The 20,694-nt window shown below is 35.5% G+C and overlaps 1 protein-coding gene across 5 annotated transcripts in view; it reads right to left on the reverse strand.

Moving 5' to 3' along the window:
* CNKSR2 (connector enhancer of kinase suppressor of Ras 2) overlaps positions 1-20,694 on the reverse strand; it is a 254,002-nt gene that overhangs the window by 78,268 nt on the left and 155,040 nt on the right. For 3 of the 5 annotated variants that reach the window (XM_081222653.1, XM_081222650.1, XM_081222651.1), the window contains 2 exons: positions 6,683-6,772; positions 4,855-5,069 (listed from right to left, as the gene is read on the reverse strand). In XM_081222653.1, coding sequence (XP_081078779.1) covers positions 4,855-5,069; positions 6,683-6,772 — 305 coding nt within the window. The remainder of the gene's footprint in view (positions 1-4,854; positions 5,070-6,682; positions 6,773-20,694) is intronic. The other 2 variants (XM_081222654.1, XM_081222652.1) reach the window with 1 other exon arrangement.

Consider the following 20,694-nt stretch of genomic DNA (forward strand, 5'->3'; position numbering starts at 1 on the left):
TCTTGATTCTAATCATCCCTTATCTAAAGGCTTTCATCACTACATTTGGATTTCACACACACACACACACACACACACACACACACACACACACACACACACACACACACCAGACACTGCTGTCTGCCTTTGCTTCATGTGCTCTCAGGTCAGACGAGGGTTTTGGCAGCTAACAACTCCCATTTTCAGACAGAGAATCAGTGAGTAGGTAAAATAAAGTTATACTCTTTTGAAAAATACCATCACATGCTTGGCTGACAGGCATACTGCGACCTCCATAATGAGAGGGCAGTGATAGGAAGAGAGCAAGAACTAGCTGGAGTGGAGGAGATGAGGCCAGGCTGAGGGGGAGCTAATCCTGTTGCCCTGGTGGCACCTGTGGAGCAGAGAAGTCTTGTAAATCACCCTGATTAAAGGTACAAACTGGGACCTGCTTTGATAGGGAGCCCAACATGGTGAGTGTAAATTACTAGGTGCTTCCAATACTCTCTTAAATGGGTGGGTGGTCAGAGTTAGGCTCCACATGGTCTGTCGTCTGTATCAGTAAACCAGCCAAACCCTCGTTGGAGGAGGCGCCAGTAAGGGCAGAGTTCCCATCTTTGGAGTGAAATGGAAACCTAATCGATAAAACAGTAGAATTTCGTCATGTGGACTAGACAAACATGATAGAAGACATTCAGAGCCCTCTGCCTCTCCCCAGGCACATGGGACACTGAGCCTATGGTAATAGGTTCCTGGTGGTTCCCACTATGAACACACCCCAACTGAAGGTCAGCTTGTGCTGGGCAGGGCTGGTCATGGAGGTGGCTCTTGTTTTTGCAGGCTGAGGACATCAGCTGAGAGATACTGAGAAAGGGATTGAAGTTCCTGTCACATTCACTCACTCATTCATTCATTTATTCATCACATTTTTATTGAGCACTTGTAAGGTACTAGACCTAGACTAGGTACTAAAATATAGTGCTGAACAAAATGGAGAAACTATCCTTTCCTGTCATGGACACAGACATGCCCTCCCTACCATATATAGTGAAGAAAGATACTAAGCAGATAATCACACAAATAAATATGTAATTATGAATCATAAGAAAGTTTTCAAAGAAAATACACAGGGTGCTGAGAGACTATAATAGGAGAAACTGATTTAGTTTAGGGTGTAGTGGTCAGGGAAAGTTTCTCTGCAAATTCAGGTTTAGATAGGAGTCAGCCAGGGGGAAAGATGGGGTAGAAGCACTCTCAGTAGAGGGAGGGACATGTCAAAAAGGAAAGAGGTGGCAAAAACTGGTGATAATTAGGGTAGTTAGAGCATAGTGAATGATTTCTTTTCAAATAAGTTTAAGAAAAATACATATATTGGAATAACAAATATATGGAATTAATAAAAAATAAAATACTGTATTTTACAATACCATAAACTTCTAAATCTTCTCTATTATTATATAAACATTTCTGCTATAATTGCTAAGAGGAATGAGTCATGCTGAAGTCACACTGTATTTGCCTGGCTTTGTGTATTTTTATTAGGCTGCCTTCCAGAATAGACTAACGGGAATTATAATCTAGGAGCTTAAAAAGGAACACCCTGCACACACACACACACCTTTAGTAAATTATTTAAGGGTATTTAATGCTGATATGATCCTGCTATTGAATTCAACTAAATTTTCTCTAAATTTCAACCCAGACCACATGAAACTAGTATTATAGCAGAGATAGCAGCCTTACGAAACTCATTATTCCATCTTTATAATCCTCTTCCACTTAAGTCCTACTTCATTAAAAATAGTTGTGCTATCCAAAGGAATAATTGGTAAGAATGAAGATTAATGGTTCATCATGAAGGTGATTGGATTACATACTGATACTGATCTTATGTTTTTAAAAAAATTAACATAAGTAAACATCCTTTTATTTTAAATAAGTACATATATACAGATTAAAAAATAAAACTAAAATTCCTGTGAAATATAAAAAGCAATCATTTAAATATATTTTATTTTGCCTCCCAGGTCCAGGCAGTTTTAACTATAGTACCCTGTAGTCTCAGTAATATATCATGCTGAATAACTACTTGTGTTTTATAACAGCAGTAGCTCTGTATGTTTTTCTGAACTTAATAAAAAAATAGTAATATAGAGCAAAAGAGAAACCTGGGTAGAAATCAGTCCAGCTACCAGAGATGTTATTAAAATCAACATATGAGCGCACACGTTTCCTCAGGTGAAACTTTTTCAAAATTCACTCATTTAGTTATTAAAGCACAAATTCATTTGTGTATGCAATGCCTACCATGCATGGAGGACCAGGGCAGAGTGTGGAAAGATCCCTGCAGTAGGTGGTTTGGGTTCTAGTCCTTACTCTTACACTTTTTTGCAACACAGCTTTGGGTAACTCACTTAACTTTTTTGAGTTTTGAGTTTTGTCGTTTGCAAACACGGTTGTTGTGAGGTTTAAAAGACGTAACAAATGTGGAAACTCCCTTGATAACTGTAAAAGTACTAAATAAATGCAAGTAAAGTCCTCTAAGGAACTTAAGAGTCTAATAAAAAACTCAACCATGAATGTTCTTTCTTTTTGAACACTGGTTATAGACATTGAACATACACTTTGGGGCTAACAATTATTTAGCTTCTTTTAAACCAGAGAATAGTTAGAAAATGTCCAGCTTTTCACTCTGAAATTAGTGGGTTAGTGTTACATGGGAGGACCTCCTCCATGATTAACAATATTCCTTACCCTGTGCTGTCTCTCTGTTAAAAATTAGTTGGGATAAATATCATCTATCTGGGAAATACCCTGTTACAGACTCAGGATATAGAATAAAAACAGGAGGCAAAAGTAGGCTCTGCTTTCTTTCTTGGAATAAACTTCTAGAAGTGAAGTTACTAGACCAGGTTCTTTGCACACAACTAAATAATGCCTTTCAGAAAGGTGGTAACAATTTATAGACAATACTAGACTATACTCACAATATTCCTGATTAGCAGTTTTACCTTTTACTATCTTCCATAATTTAATTACTCAGAATCCACAAGACTCAGCTATTTTCCTTCCTCACACAGCATATTCCTGTCTGGACGTGCACGACAGGATGGCACAGGCTGAGTGCTTAAATGAGCCTTCAATGGCTTACCGCTCCTCTTACGACAAATCCAAACACTTTAATAGTTTACACGCTCTGGGTGAAGTGGCCTCTTCTTCCCTCTCTAGCTTCATCTCTCACTACCAACTTCCCTCTTGAATAGGCCAGCTGTCTCTTATGTTTAGATCTTTGTTCAGGCTATTACTTCTGACTAGAACACCAGCTTCTCAGTGTGAAGATAACATTTCTGACTAGTGATAGCAAAAGTGGCCCCCGCCATACAGCTATGAGTATTGATTTCAGAATGACTGCAAATGTCTATGGAAAAAATAATAACCTGATTTGCCACTTATTCAAAGTAGCAGGTTTTGATATGGGCATTATTCTCTTGGAGAAGAAGAGGCTGGTGGTATGTAACTGGGGACAGGAGAGGACAGAGAACGAGCACCCAAGAGTGCTAACTGCACTCCTATGTCAACCCAAATATGAAAACATTTTTCTTCATTTTCGTTTTATGAGAGACCTAGCGAATAAGTAATTAGATGATTTAAAAGATATACTCAGGAAAGCAACTCAACTATGAGTTGTTAAATCTTTCACATCTTGTATATCTAGATGGTCTGTCTTCCACAGCAGTGACAGATTAAACTTTTTTGATGCTGTGTACACTAAGCACAGTTGTTCAACTCAAAAACCTGTAGTCCATGTTTTTCAAGGGCTTCTAATAAGAAGCACAACAAACTCCCTTTTAACCAAAATGTCATAAAATGGGTTGACTTTGTGATTTGAATGTTTTGGCTAACAAGATTCTCAGCCTCCACACTGCCATTGTCCTAGTTTCTCATCATCCACCTGGCCTTAATGGCCCTGCCTTTGGCCTCACATCTCTTGATTGATGCTCTGTACCAGAGAAATCCTATAGGCCAATCTCATCATGCAAGTCCCCAGGTCAAAATTCTTCAGTAGCTCTTTATTACTACAGGAAAGAGCCTTTATCATAAAATTCCTGATCTAAGCCCCACCTACCTCTCTAGGGGGGCATCTACTGCCCCTTCTCACATGCTTTCCTTCAACTTTTAATGAACCAGTAATTCTGAGCCACATGAAGTCCCTGGAACATGCCATATTCGCACACATTTGTGGCACACCTTCATACGCCTTCCCACAAAAATACTGCTTTTCACTCTTCACCCAAATGCTCCCCATTCTGAGCCTCTTCTCACTTCCCAAGAAGGCAAAGGCTGTTCTTCTCCTACACTTCTTGCACCCACCCATTACAAACTGTATTGGGACTCTTGGTGTGTCTTTCTTTCCATATTACGGTGTGCTATGTCTTCTCATTTTTACCTCGAGAACCATGCTCCAAGTCTAGTGCATAGTAGATGTTCATTTTTAAATGAAATCATAAATATATTAAAAATCTTATCTTTAATGTTGAACTTTACAGCTATTCATTTACTGTGTATTATCACACTAATGAGTAATCAGCTAATTAATTATTAGTCTCCATAAATTCTGCGCATATTAAGTTATTTCATTAAAAATATAACCTGCTACAACACATGAACTCATTGAACACATGAACTGAAGAGCAAATCAATAAGCCATCAATTTTTTTAAACATTTTTTTCAGGGCATAACATCTAAATTTAGGATCTTTTGTGAAAATCTGACAAGAGGATAAAGATAAATAATCTGGAATTTACCAGAAAGAGTCATTTGCCCGTCTGCCAATGCAAGTATTATCATAGAGTCTTTGAAATTTTACTTACATGGTATAGTGTGGCCTCCGGCACAGGTGTGCCCATGATATCTTGTCTCAGTGCATCCATTTGCAAACTAGGTAGCAATGAATAGTGAGTCGGGCTACTACTCTTATCACCCTTCTTTTTAGACTTCTTCCCTGTGTCTTTTTTGCTGTTTCTCTGAAACATGTATTCTTCTTGAGCAATTTTTTCATTGCTCATATATCGGAGTAGAGAGTTTTCTATATAAAAGAAGATAAATACAGCAATGTAAATATGCAAATATTCCAAAGTTCCTATTCTTCCTTAATTGTACTATGAGATTTTGTTTCAGAAATGTAACTTGACCTCATTTATGAAATACCTTTGTAGTGAAAATATAGAGGATCTTAATTATTTGGGATCATAGGGAAACAGGAAATAGACAGCCTATAGATTATTTCTCCAAGTTTTAGGTCTGAACAAACTATATCAGAATCACCTGCGGAACTTGAATCAGAAGTTCTGGGTGTGCAGCTCATAAAATGTTTAACAAGCTCCCCCAGGGAGATTCTGCAAAAATTTGATGACAAACACTGACCTATGGCAGGCTAGGGAGCATCCCTGGAGAAGTTAAAACCCACACTATGGACCAATAGTGAGGAAACTTAGTTCATAAAACCTATGCTTAAATTGATAGCCAGAACTTAGTATGGTGCTTCATAAGGCCTTTTCCCCCCAAGATGTCACTATCATATCAACTCCCAAAAGAGTGACTCAGAGAAGGCATATAAGTGTTTCCCTTTTAATATTTTTCTTGATTAATTCTATAAAACAAATGAGGTTAGAAACTGAAGTTTGGAAGACGGAATGAATATATAGATGTAAAGGAATCTGTCAATGTTCCTATATTTACCAACACTTCCAGAAATTCTCGCTGCATGAAACAAGTGTTAAGAAGTCTAATGAAGCAGATAGTCATGCTTGCTTATCCCTGTGTAGTCTGTGGATCTGTGCATTAATGAAATAAATTCTGCACACTGGCTAGAAATAACAAGGCAAGTGGGTTAAACATGTTATAAAGGAAGCTTAGTGACTTTAGGTTCTATGAAAAGTTTTTTGCTTTGTTTTGAATGATTTTAATTTTCCTCTATAACCTTAGGGATCTCATTTCAGAAAATGGAAGTAGCAGCATGACCCACTGGGCCCACCATAGCCACACTTGGTTGAATCCCATTTAGTAGCAAAACTTCCAGTTGCTCTCTTTACTGCTCACCTCAATGGCAGGATAAGTGAACATAAAAACTTACTTTTGGTAGATACTTCAAGTGTAGCCCACCCCCAAGTAAGAAGATAACCCTGAACAGCAAACAGAAGAGAAAAAAAAGCAAAGCAGTTTTTTTTTTCCATTTCTATATGGTTTTCAGTAGAGTCACTGGCCCAGTTTCTATTAGTTTTCACCCATGTGCTTCAAAGCTCAATTTAACGTTATATTAATACAAAAGTAGTGAGGTTGGCATTGTGGACCAATGGGGACTGATCACAAACTCTTTCTATTTGTTGAACTTAATTCTTTTATGCAGTTTCACACTTCTGACCTTGTTTTCCAAGTATTAACTTTCAAATAACACTCAGATATTAATTTTTTACATTGTACTTATCTACCCTGAATCCCTTAGGAGGCATTCAGAGAAGATATCTACTTAATAACAGATCAAGATAGTTAAAGGTTAGTCTGAGTTGGTTTGGGTGTATCATAAAGTCAATGAGAGAATGAATAGTTTTCCACTGAAGCCACAACATCCTATTTAAAAAACATTTAAATTTGCTTTTTGTCTCAACAACCCAGCCTACACTGAAATTCTAGAACACTTACCTCTTCTACTATCTCTCTTCATCTTATTTGGATCTTCATAGTCCCCCACCCAATTATATTCCACTGGCATAGATATAGGTCGTAGCTTGCCTAAACACAGAGAACAAAATTCACATCACATTGTTTTTCTTCCCCACGTCCGCTCAAACTTAAACGGACTTTTAGCTACAGTCTGCAAAACACACTCACTCATATGCAACATTATGGTTGGCATTTGTGAAGGTGAAAAATATGTGTGTTTTGAGCCAGAAGGTGAAACTGCCTGTGGCAATTGGCCAGGTGATAATGCAAACTTCAGGCACTTTTTATAAATAATAAAGAACAGCCTAGGTTTGCTCTCTTAGGAGCCCTAGGCCTTAAGAATGTGGCCCTTTACAAAGAGAATCATCATTTTAGTGACTTCATTTTCAATAACTGGATCTGTCTTATTCCCCAATGCCCAAGTGTCTTTATCTTGATAGCCAATCTCCAAGATAGTAGCTCCTTGTGTTTAACCTGCCTGCCAGAACATTAACCCATCATTTCATGTTGGAACACCACAATACTAACTTCCCATCTTCACTGCCTCCTAACTCCTATCTGCTTTTTGGATACCACCATTCTTCAGCAATATGGCTATACTCTCTTTTATGGCCTAAAGCTGGGTCTGCCCCAAGCATCTCTTGCTACTGTGAACTCTAGTTTCTAGTTCCAAGTAATCACTGTTTTGGCCTGTCCCATTTCCCTCTGGGTCTGTGTTCTTACTAAAAAGCATTTTAATTTTACTTTAGCAAGCAGAACTCATGGCATAGACTTTAAGGATAGCTTTTCGGTGAGGCTGCAGTGTATTATTTCTGATCAACTTGAAATTCTTGAAGCACAAAACAGCCAAAAGAAAATCATACCAAAGTTTAAAAAGGATACCTAGCACAATGTCTGGCATATAAATTTACTAACCAACATTATAGTTGGCCTTTGTGAAGGTTAATAAATTCTGAATGAATGAAAATTAAAGACTCATGTGGGACTGGGTCATAATAATAATGATGATTATGATGATCATGATAATAGTACTAACATGTATATATCTTACCATATGCCACATATTGTCTAAGGGTTTTTATAAGTATTAAATTGTTTAATTATCAAAATTATGAGAAATATACTATTACCCTCATTCTACCAGATGAAGGGCCTGGGACAGGTTATGTAATTTACCCAAGGACACACAGTTGGTAAGTGTGTAGTACCAGGGTTCAAACCCAGGCACTCAAACACTACTTCTGTAGTAATTTTTGGTGACTTTAATATTCACCCTCCAATATTTTGGCCTCTCAGTTTCTTGAGGTTCTCTCCCCCACCCATTCTTGTGGTCATATGCTTAATCTTGTCACCTGCAAAGGCTGTAATTCTTCCCAGTACCCCAACTTCCTATCACCTTCTGTATTTTTAGCACGTCCCCTACAGCACTCCAACAATTCTTCCTCCTTTAATCTACCAATCTTCCCACCTTTCAACACCTCCTGGTCACTGTATGTCCTCTTCACTTCCCTCCTTGCCCAGATACATTTCACAATCAAATTGCTATGAACACTCCATGGAGTTAAAAAAATCCATCAAGATACTTCTTTCTCATTATGCTCTTAAGGAAAATGTGCCAATCTTATGGCATTTTATTATGTATGCTGATACAGCTTACTTAGTATATTTTCCTAAGCTCTTTGAAAGTCTGAGGATGAACTAGACATGATAAAATTATTAATGAGCCCCCCAACGAAGTATTTATTTAATGGCTTCCTTTCAAGGTGTGCAAACGACTTTATAAATGATCATCTCAGTTTCCAAATTTTCATGGGGTAGATTTCTGCAATTTTACAGAGGGAATTTGGGTAAGCTGATGCACGTCAATATATTCTGCCCATCCAGGGTGGCATAAAGGTTTTAGGAAAGGTCTCATTTTGTCATGTCTATTCAACTGCTTTCCAAAATCAGTCCTCCAGCTTTTCAATGTTATGAGTGCTATATTTTCAAAGTTCTTACAACTCATTTCTTTAGAATCTGGTTTTAAGGATAAACTCCATTTCAGCAATGGGCACTAAAACTGAAATAGTTAACAGCTCTAACACTGTTTCTACATGTCACCAAGAAAATCTTTTGAAAAGTGAAAAATCCAACAAATAAACATTGTTTTAACTTTCTCTCGCTAAGAAAGAAAACTGTCTGATAGTTTTTGAAGAATTGTTTGGTTGTTTGGAGTCAGATATATGTGCACAAAAACAAGAAGAAACTTCTCACATAGAATACAAAATATATAATTGTATTCGTTGTATTTTACATCATAATCTCTGAGATTTTCATGGAACTAAGCCATGAAAGAATGTAATTAAGCCTTTGCTATATGTCTGGTTATATCATTCACCATAGGAAAAAAAATTTGCAGAAGGTTTAAACACTGACCGTTTATGGAGTGATTTTTTTTAAACAGAAGTATACTGTATATTACTGATACAAAATTGAGGAAGATATATTGAACCAGACAAAAAACTGAGATTAAAAAGTCTTAATTAAAATTTACTTTTATAGGACATCAAGCTTTTGCTTTTACTAGCTATAAAGCTATGAATTTTAGCAATGTAAATCAAAATACGTATTTTTAAAAGTAAAGTGTATGATTTGTTTAGTTATAACAAATAATGTTACTTATAAACAACGCTTTTATAAATTTTTTATTGTGCTAAAGTATTGAAATAGATTTAGTAAAACAGTTAAAGTAATAACAAGGTAGCATTCTTATATAAACAACAGTCTTTGGCAAATTAAAAAATAGACAATGGCTTAAATTATTTCTTATTCTAAGTATACAGATCTTTGATTGCAGCTTGGAAATGTTTGCCACTGTGTATTTATAGCAGTGTTTTAATTTCATAACAGCAAAGTTCAAATAGAAAAAAATCTTTATGGTTTGATGCTATAGTGATGCTAAGAAAAAGAGTTCTACATGCATTATTGCTAGATTCAAATCAAATGTACACTATTATTAATACAGGCAAAGTATTTTTATGCTCGTATGACCTTTTAAGGCTTATTAAATTAAACACATCTGACTCATTCTGACGTTAATTGTACATAAATTAGTAATAAATCTCTGAAAAATAATTTGGAAAATTGAAAGGTATCTCTTTATGTAATAACACTATTTACTAATTCATAATGAAAATTAATAAAAGTCAAGAATATAGTAAAAACATGAAGATAAAAGCCCATTTAAAAATTTTGCTGACCCTTTCCTCTTACAGAAATTTTTTATTCCTCTAAGCATGAAACATTTATTAATTATAGAGTTCATTTAACACGCCATCATAAACCTTGTGATAAATCTGTGCTAGTATCTCATAGTTAAATTATTATTCTGTTACTTGGCTTTTCATATCTGTTGCACATCTGGAGCATTCTAACTGAGATCTCTATAGAGGCGGGAATTGTGCACTGTATTTCTTATTGTAGTCTAATAAATGTACAAGAGGTCAAAGATAAATACTTTTGGATTTTGTTTGAATTTTATTCTGAAATTAATGGCAAGTAGCTTTTTAAAAATAATGAACTATATTTAGCTGCAATTAAACACAAACAGAACCCTAAATATAATTTAAAGAATATTTAGCACAGGGAACTATAATTCAATATCTTGTCATAATCTATAATGGAAAAGAATTCAAAAAAGAATCTATACATATATATGTATATGTATGTATGTATATATATATATATATATATACACACACACAACTGAATCACTTTGCTGTACACCTGAAACTAACACAACGTTGTACATTAACTATACTTCAATTTAAAAATGGTTAAAAAATAAAATAAAGATATATTAAATCTAAAAAAAAAGCAGATAGGAGTTTTAGAAAGTCCAGGAACAAGCCAAACTAAACAGCATATTATAAGGGACATATATAAATTGATAAAAACTATTCTAAAAAAGCAAAGAAACAATAAATAGATAATTCAGGATAGTAGTGATATTAACAAGATAGGGTTGGACAGGGATCCACTGTTGGAAGCAAAGACAATGGTTAATATTCCAATTATTGGCAGGTTGCCAGAAGAACCAACCATGTGATTAGTGGGTTGGAACTTTCAGTCCTATCCCCCACCCCGCAACAACCTCCAGAGATGGGAGGGGGCTGGAGATTGAGTTTAATCACCAAGGACCAATTATTTAATCAATTGTGCCTATGCAATGAAGCCTCCATAAAAACCAAAAAAGGACAGGGTTTGGAGAGCTTCCAGGCTGGTGAATAGGTGGAGATGCTAGGAGAGTGGCGTACCTAGGGAAGGCATGGAAGCTCCAAGCCCTTGCCCCATGCCTTGCCCTATACATCTCTCCCATCTGGCTGTTCCTGAGTTATAGCCTTTTATAATAAACTGGTAATCTACTAAGAGAAAGAAAAGAATACTGATGTGATGGAATGCCTTATAATGATCTAATACTGTTTTAATATGAAATTGCTATGTTTTAATACTAGTGTACAGAATTGCTTGAAAATAAACCAACTTTTTCCTTAGACAGTAAAACATTTTCAATGCTACTACAAATGCTACAGTGCTCTTTGGAAGAGTTAATTGCTCACTCTCTTGGGCTCCCTTAGCTCTTTCCTAGTGCCTTTTGCATATATGATCCTTAATTATACTGTATTGTATCTGTCTGTTTATGGGTTTTTCTACTTTTTGGCAGGAACTTATATATCTTTGTTATGGAAGTTCCTGGCAAAGATTCTGACCCAGAGCAAGTATTCATTAAATTTCTTTTGAATGCTTGAATGAAAGGATGCTAGACATTAGGGAGATCCCAAATTACTGGACTGTTCACTGGATTCTACTCCCTCTTTCTTACTCAAGGGCATCTCTTGAGAAATTCTACTTACTTTCTCCTGTAGCGTCAATTTTTCCCTTTCAACCCAATGATTCCCACTAGCATACAAACATGCTGTATTTTCTCCAACCTTAAAAAAAACCCTTTCTTTGACAATAAACAGCCACCCCACTACCACTTTAATTCTTTGGTCCCCTTTAGAGAAAAACTCCTGAAGTCTCACTTCTATTCTCAGTCTCCAATTTCTCTCCTCCTCTTTTTCTTCCTAGCTTTACTGAGGTATGATTGACAAATTCAAATGTTATACATTAAGGCTGTACAGCATGACTTTTTAAGGTTTGCAATGTGATTATACACACACACACACACACACACTGCAAAATGATTACCACAATCAAGTTACCACATCCTTCACCTCATATAGTTACCATCTGCATGTGTGTGCACGTGTATGTGTGGTGAGAACACTTAAGATCTACTCTCTTAGCAAAATTCAAGTATACAATGGAAAATATTACAGTGGTTCCTCAAAAAATTAAATATAGAACTTCCATAGGATCCAGCAACCCTACTTCTGGGTATATATCCAAAGGAAATGAAATCAGTCTCTCTAAGAGATATCTGCACTCTCATGTTCATTGTAACACTGTTCACAATAGCTAAGATATGGAAACAATACAAGTGTCCATCGGTAGATGAATAAATAAAGAAAATGTGGAATATGTATACAATGGAATACTACTCTGCCATAAAAAGAAGGAAATCTTGCCATCTGTGATGACATGGATGAAACTGAAGGACATTATGCTTAGTGAAATAAGCCAGACACAAAAAGACAAATACTGTATGATCTCACTTACATGTGGAATTTCCTCCTCTCTCTTGAACCTTCTCCAATTAAGCTCTTGCCCCCTGAACTCCACTAAAACTACTATCGTCAGGGTCACTAGGGCTTCCATGTTGCTAAATCCAATAGACAATTCTCAGAACCCTTGACTTTTCTGATCTGTCTGCAACATTTGACACAGAGGATTATTCCCTTCTTGAAACACTTTCTTTACCTGGCACCCAGGATTCTGTCTTTCTCTGGTTTTTGTCTCCTCTTCTCTTCCTAAACTCACATGCATCCTTCAGAGCTAAGCAAAAATGTCATTTCCTCAGGGATACTCTCCTTGACCTTGTTCTAGGTCAGGTTCCTCTATGTTTGTTTTTATTTTCTTTTGTAGTTTTTTAAAAATAGCATGCCAGTTATAGTCAAATAAGTATTTATTAAATTAGTTGCTTCAATTCTGTCCCTATTCTAGAATGTAAATTTCACAAAGGAACAAAAATTTCTCTGTCTACCGTGGTATTCCCAGCACTTAGCACAGTGCCTTAAACATAGTAACAGCTCAATATTTGTTAACTGATTACTTGTTAAGAAAGTAAACAGGGGACCTTCCTTATACATTGGACTAAAAAGGTCCAAGCTATACCGTTAGTTTCTATTTTCAAAGTTTCCTTCCCCTTCCTTCCTGTCAACTTTCCATTCCCCTCCTTTTCACTTTCCCTCCCTCACTTCCTTCTAAAGAACCTGACCAACCACTTTCATTATTCTAACAAATTGAGCCTAACAGAGCTGTTTGGTAATCAAGCCAGAACCAGAAGTCCTGCCTCCTGATTTCTTATCTAGAAACATTCCCATATTAAGCTACCCATGATGTATGCTGAAATACTACTGAATTGCTGCCTTTTTCAATTGTATCCCTTCCCTACCTTTTAAAAACTCTGCCCCCAACATGCTAAAATCATTAAGTTTCAGGGTGATATACAGCGTCTGAGAAGTAATCTTCTCAATTACAGTTGTCAAAGAGTTGAAAAAAAAGACTGCAGAGAAATTTCTCTTTATGTCTGATATACCCTTTAATGCTCACAAAAGAAGCTTTCTCTAGAGGCTAAGGAGAAAAAATATATACATACACACATATACACATCTGTTCTGAATATTTTAGCCAATATTTTGATGAAAATGAGTGTATTAAGGAATGTTAAGCTATAAGCATGCCACATACACCCATCAAACTCCCCACATACCAGACAGAAAAATTGCTTTCAGATGGTTGACTGCATTTCTAGGAAAACATCCCGAGATTATTTAAGGTAGAGAATCACACATTTAAAGAGGAGTAAAATTGAATTAAATGGAAAGTCAGTAATTTTTTAAGGATAAAGGCAACATATCTGGATCTAGTAAAATAAGTAAAAATGGGCACTTTGATCCCTAGGGCCATATTTTTAAAATTTCATTTCTGGATAAAAGAGCTTGGGGAAAAAGTGGCTTGTAAACATCACAATGTGATGATTATTTAAGTACTGGATTTAATGCCTTATAATATAAATCAAATACAAACCTAATGATTATTAATTTGAAATCGTTTCAGTTGCATTAATGGCGAACAAAAACAATTAAAATCTCATTTCAAAGAATAAGCCACATCTTGTTTGTGAATTTTCCTATCGCTTCCTAAAGGTGATCTAGACTTTAAATGGGGAGTCACATAAAAATTGTTGAAGGAGAAAATTTTGAACTGCATCAAAAATTATAGGGAACTTTTAACACTTGATTCCAAGGCTAATTACATTTTGAATCAAATTACATTCTACCAAGAGAGCAAATGTGCTGTACACACTGGAGTTCAGAAAGGTTATTTTAGTCGAAATGTTGCCACTGTGCATAGAGATGGGGAAGGATTCAGATGGTTTAAATACTAAGTGGCAAAAGAGTTCTGGGTTCTCTTTTGAAGGCTCTGGTGGGTAAAAAAACAATGGGCTCTGCTAAATACTTTTGCCCCCTGCTGTGCTCAGCAATACCATTGTGGGAAAGAAAGATGATGTGGGGTAAATAGTATTTGGTTAAAAACATCCCATTTTCAAGTTAAAAACTACAAGTAAAGCAAACTATTTTTAAAGATCTTAGTAAAGCAGTATCTTGAAAATCTTATCAACATATAGAAGACAGTCACCCCTTCTCATGAAAAGCGAAAAGGACAATGATTAAGACCGTCAGCTGAAGACCCTCATTTGAAATAAACAAAATGACATAATAACTTTATAATTCCTTTCACATATTTTTCTCTTTGGGGTCATATTAGTCAGTGAAGTTAGCAAGAAAGGTAGAGATGAAAAACTTCACACACACCACAGTTAATTTCTTAGGATTTCACCGATAATTAGTTTTGGAGTCAGCCCCTGAATGTAGACTTTGAACTTCTATTTCAGTACTCTTTTCACTGCGTTAAATTGCCTCAGTGATGAATTCAAGACCATTGCATTACACAAAAATCCAATTCATTTTTCTTCAAAAATAATTCACTGACATGTATGATTACTGCTTTTTAAAAAAGTATACTCCCAGCCAGTTTGCAACTCTTGCAAAAAGTTCTTAAAGGCTAGGTAAAGAACTAATGCAGGGTTAGAACATAAACTGTAGATGTAACTGTATTTGTTGTCCATCCCTTAACAAAGATGGAAAATAAACTGGTTTGACATGATGTGTTATTTATAAAGTGATGCTAGGTTGTCATACTTTTAAATGCCTGTATATTGGTTTTAATTATTTCCTCTAATGTCTCCAGTCATTAAGATAATCAGTGTATAATTTTTAGTCATCTCCCTTTTAACAAGATTGGATATAACACTTGACATTTTCTATCCCCAGGGTTCTATTTCCTTCATGATTCTAGCAAATTGTTTTGCAGTGATACCAGTAATTCTATGAAGAGCCATGCACTGATCTTTCCAGTTAATATTTATTACTTTAGTTTGGACTTTCATCACAAATAAGATTTACTCTAGAAAATGGCTTTTCTGCACAATAAAAATGAAGATGACATTCAACAAGCTGTCTGCTGGGGCAGACTTCAAGTTAAGAACAGAGGCTTTTCCAAATGCTTATCTGTTAGGTCAGCTGTTTGCAACTTAAAACAAAGAAATTTTATCATTGGTATATTGGTTTTTAAGAGGAGCTGCAACTCTATTTCAGCCTTTCCAAAATATATTCCATCAAACATTAGTTCCATTGGGAGGTTAATAAATATTTTGTGACCAAAACCAAAAAAGATGCAATGTACAAATACATGTGGGAAACAATAAGCTAACCCCAATTCAACAAGATTTTCAAAGCCTTTAGTATGCTAATGTGCATTTATTAATCTCCAAGAGGGGGATAAAATATGCAGAGCTTCCCAATCTTATTTAACCACATAACCTCTTTCATTTACAAAGATTCTCTTTCAGAACTAGTGATCTGAAGAACATACATAGGAAAATGCTGGATTACTTAAGCCACATTGTGATTTGAAAGCACAGTAACCACTCTATTTAAATTTCACCTTGCTGCCATTTATTATATCTTTCTCCCATTGAGGAAAAATGCATTCCGATTTCAACTAGGGACAATGAGTTCCCTCCTGTTCCAGGGGATGTCATGATTAGGTTTTCTACTATAGAGCAGGGTAGGTCATCTCAGATACTCACAACCTTATACTACTTCTGCTCAGAGAATATGCTAAGTTTGAGTAAATGCAGGTCTATCTTTCCAGAGCAGTAAGTTCCCAGATTCTTTGAATAAAAAAAAGGCAATTGGCCCTATGTCATACAAGGGCTCTTTGATTTTCTAGTCATATACATCTGCTTCTGTATTCAATTTGTCTGCAACTGATTCTTCTTAATTTAGCTAGGGTTTCTCAACAGCAGCACTCTTGATGTTTTGGACTGGATCATTCTTTATTGTTGGGGGCTGTCCTATTCATTGTAGGATGTTTAGTACCATCTTGGGCCTCTATTCACTAGATACCAGTAGCACCTCCACTCCCATTTATGACAACTATCAATGTCCCCAGAAATTGCCAAATGCCCCTAGGGGGCAATACTGACCCCAGTTGAGAATCTCTGAGTTGGACTGTTTCTATTCTTGGCTTTCCCATTTTGTCTTTAAGGGAAGCACTAATATCTTTGTGTTAATTCATTTGAAGAGTTTTTCTTTTCCTCTAATAGTTCCATCAGCTTTGTTGATTTGGTTTGCTAATCCTTCCTTTTTATTCACATATTAATATTCTGGAACTTTATTAAAAGTTGTTTTTTTTTTCCTTAAGCTTACTGTTTTATCTATTACCTAGTACCTTCAATTCTTTCAGGGCAATCTGATCTTGCCAGGTTTCATTTCTTTGAAAGTCTCCAACTATTTAACTTATTTCACACATTATTTTCACTATCCTTTTTTAAAAGCAACTAATCTTAAACTTTAAAAAGGTGTGGGGTTTGAATTGTTTTCAAAATTTTGATGCTGAGAGGTTATAACTAGGCCCTTCTGCCTAGCATATGAGGTAGTGATTTCAATAACAGAATTTAAAAGAAGACTTGGGTCATGAAGGTTTCTAGTGTTACGAGCTATTTGATGCTCTTCCTTCTACTTTTCAAAACCAAACCAAAAGAAACAGGCAAACTCTGTATTTCTTTTAATTGGTATGATTTAAATGGCTGGTTATTTATTGGGTAGGTAGAGGGACCAAACCGAGGGAATACTTCCATTCCTTTTGTTCTTTATTAAGTCCCTCCACAGGAAAGGAGGAAGTGTTAATTTGATCCATCAGCACTTCAGAATCTTTGAGACACTTTTATTTATGAGCAGCAGTAATTTATTATGCCATTTAGGCACCATTTCTTGTAAGCATGGTTTCTTTTTTTTTTAAGTCTTTATTGAATTTGTTACAATATTTCTTCTGTTTAATGTTTTTTGGCCGCGAGGCATATGGGATCTTAGCTCCCTGATCCAGGGATCAAACCCATACCCACTGCATTGGAAGGTGAAGTCTTAACCACTGGACCACCAGGGAAGTCCCTAGGCACCATTTCTTGAGTACTTTCTATGAGGCAAGACCAGTGCTAAGTACTTGAGATATAGTATCTCATTTAATGCTCATTAAAACACTAAAAGTAGTATTGCTATCCCATTTTACAGATAAGGAAACAAAAACACAGTGAGGCTAAGGCTCAATTACAAGGTCAATCAGTTATTAAAGGCCGAGGCTTGGCACCAAATTCAGGTCTATCTGACCTCAAAACTCATGCTCTATTTCTATCAGTAAAATTATACAAATTAAAGAAGAGTGCCTTCCCTAGGTGATTACTCTAATTTTTACACTAGGAACAGACTATTTTCTATTTCTATGCCAAAATATTGCTGAACTACTTTTCCATCAGTTACATGGTCCCTTATCACCATCAACTTGATATTCAAAATTATTTTGTGAAGCTAACATGCAGTCTTTATGAAGTGTATTAAATAAGTCCAAAGGAATAAGAATTCCTGTGAGTATAGTACATATCTCATATTTCTGAATTTTTGATTCACTAATTTCTATTTCTATGTTTAGTTCTGCTTTGGAAGTAGTGTGTTTTACTTGAGCACAGAAATTTCTTGTGGTTAGAATCCCATTTTCTTTTCTCTCTAGCATAGCTGATGAATGACAGCTGAACTTTTATTTGATAAGGAAGATAATTTATATTCAAAAATCACAGGAAAGGGAACAAGCTTTTATTTGGAAATAAAGAAATGCAAAAATGTATTACGTGTACCTTTAAGAAATGTTTGAAATAACGCTATTAATTATAATTTAACTGCCCAAAAGATAGAATGAAGTTGTAAGACAGAGAAAGGTGATTTTGAAGTATGAGAGACCCTGGAACCTTCAGACCATATCCCTACCTCACACTGATAAAACTCAGTTCACAGTATCACTGCCCATAAGTCCTTCACCATGCTACTGTTAAATCACTTCAAGCCATTTGCTATTCATGTGGATAAAAGGGACATGGTGTTTTGTTTTCTCTTGTCCCAACTGCTCTGGTGGAAAATGTTCAGGTATAATATTACAGAAATTAATTTTCCTCAATGCACAGTGTGTACAAATAACATTTCTGAGGAGCACTTGTAAAATACCAACCTTGCATTCGTTCATGTGCTTTTTGTGAGGCCCTGGATTTTCAATACATCAGAAAAGGTCTGAATTCCTTCAAACCAATACTATTCTATAATATTATTGTAAAAAATACGTTTTTATCCTATTCTTATAAAATATGACCACTCACAACCACAAAGGGACTCAGCCAACTGTGTCTACCTTTTAGCAGGTTTCTATGCACAGAAATGTGCTGTGATGGAACAGCAAGGGCAAGGAGTCTATGAACAGTGAAAAGGGAAAGCTGATGGGAAATATTACCATTCTGAAAAGTTGCCAAGCAACTGATCTCATAAAATTTGAACCTTTGCCTTTGAAGCATGAGCAGATGAGACCAAATAGTTAAAGTGATTTAATGCTATCCTTTTTCACCCTTTTACTTTCACATTAAAGTTTTTTTTTCTGAACTTTCTGTTTATTCACTCCATCTTATTCTTCAAAGACTTTTAAATGGCTCATATTATTATTATTATTATTTACCTGTTGAGATATTTCAGTTCTTTGTTTTTTTCCCTAGCTTTATTGGGGTATAATTGACAAATAAAAATTGCATATATTAACCTGATGATTTGATATTATATGTAAATATTGTGAAATGGTTACCACAATCAAGCTATTTAACACATCTATCATCTCAGATAGTTATCCTTTTTTTGTGGTAAAAACACTCAAGATCTATTTTCTCAGCAACATTAAAGTCTCTATGTAATAATGACAACAGTGAAAAGAAATATCTAGCACATACTGGGCACTTTCTAGGCAATTTACAGTGTGCTGTCCTTAAATTCTAACAAAAAGTCTATGAGGCAGATATTATCATCTTCATTTAACAAATGAGAAAACTGAGGCCTTGAGTAACATTCCTAAGGTCACACTGGACTAATGAGATGGCAGTCAGGATTACCAAGTATGGCTGATGATAAAGTCAATGCCAGCGATCACTAGTCTAGGTTGCCTCACCTACTATATCTGTATTTCCAGAAATCATTCTTGTTTATTGTTTTAGGAAAGTAAAACCTATTATATGCTCTCTCATTTAAAAAGGGCATACACATTGTTGCTAACTGTACCCCTTAATTTAGCTATCTTTTCCTAAGGTGTGTTAAGGCCATGTCTATGTAAATGCATGTTTATTATAGTGTCAGGAAATACAAAACATATAGAAGAACATATACAATCAGATCTAGTTCTGCTTGCCTGAAATCAAATGCTTGAATTTGGAAGGGGTAATGAAATTTTTGGAAATTATTTTCCTACACTTTTGCAAATTATTTTCATAATAGTTAGTTATCTAGTACCACTGGTAGAGTCAACAAATATCCATGGGTATTTAATCCCAGCTCTACCACTTACTAGTTGGGTAAGTTATTTAACCCATCTGTAAAGTGAGGATTCTATTAGTATCTACCTCACAGGGTTGTTGTGAGGATTAAATGGGTTAATGACTTTTACATGCTTAGAAGAGTGCCTGGCATACGTAAATCTCAACAGGTATTATTTACTTATTTTCTAGACGGGCCATCCACTGTCTATCCACACTGTATTTATCTTACAGCTTAGGGCAAATAACTGATCTTTTAATTCACTCTTAGCCACAAAGAGTGGGTTCATGATATAAAATGAGAACTTTGGTTAATCAATACATTTTAAAGCTCACAATTAGGATATTTTCAAGTATTTTTCTTTCCATCTGTTTCTTTGTCACAGTGTCTAATAACAGAGCTTCCCTAAATATTTTTGTCTTATATATCTATCATATGAATGAAACCAAAAGCACACACTAAAAACTGTATCATGTTTCTCCTTTGCTTCTCAAAATCCTATTTAGACTCTTATAACTCTAAACCTCTTTGACTAAACAGGTAAGCTGGGAAGTTAATAGGTAGTAATGGTGACTAAGTCCACATACTTGAAGATAAGGGTATTTGTAACTAAGAACTAAGTTGAACACTGTAAGGCTAAAGGACTTATACAATGTCTTTTAAGGTATTACACAAGTGCTAACAGGTTAAATCACTGTCATTTTCAGAAAATATAAAATGTGAACTTTTTTGTAACTTCAGGGTTTTTTTTTTTCAATATACTTCAGCAGGATCAAGTATTTCATTATCACTGTTTTTAAATCCAAGAGAGTATTGTCACACTTGGGGGGG

This window comes from Mesoplodon bidens, assembly GCF_964165515.1.
Source record: "Mesoplodon bidens genome assembly, chromosome: X".
Lineage (NCBI taxonomy): Eukaryota > Metazoa > Chordata > Mammalia > Artiodactyla > Ziphiidae > Mesoplodon > Mesoplodon bidens.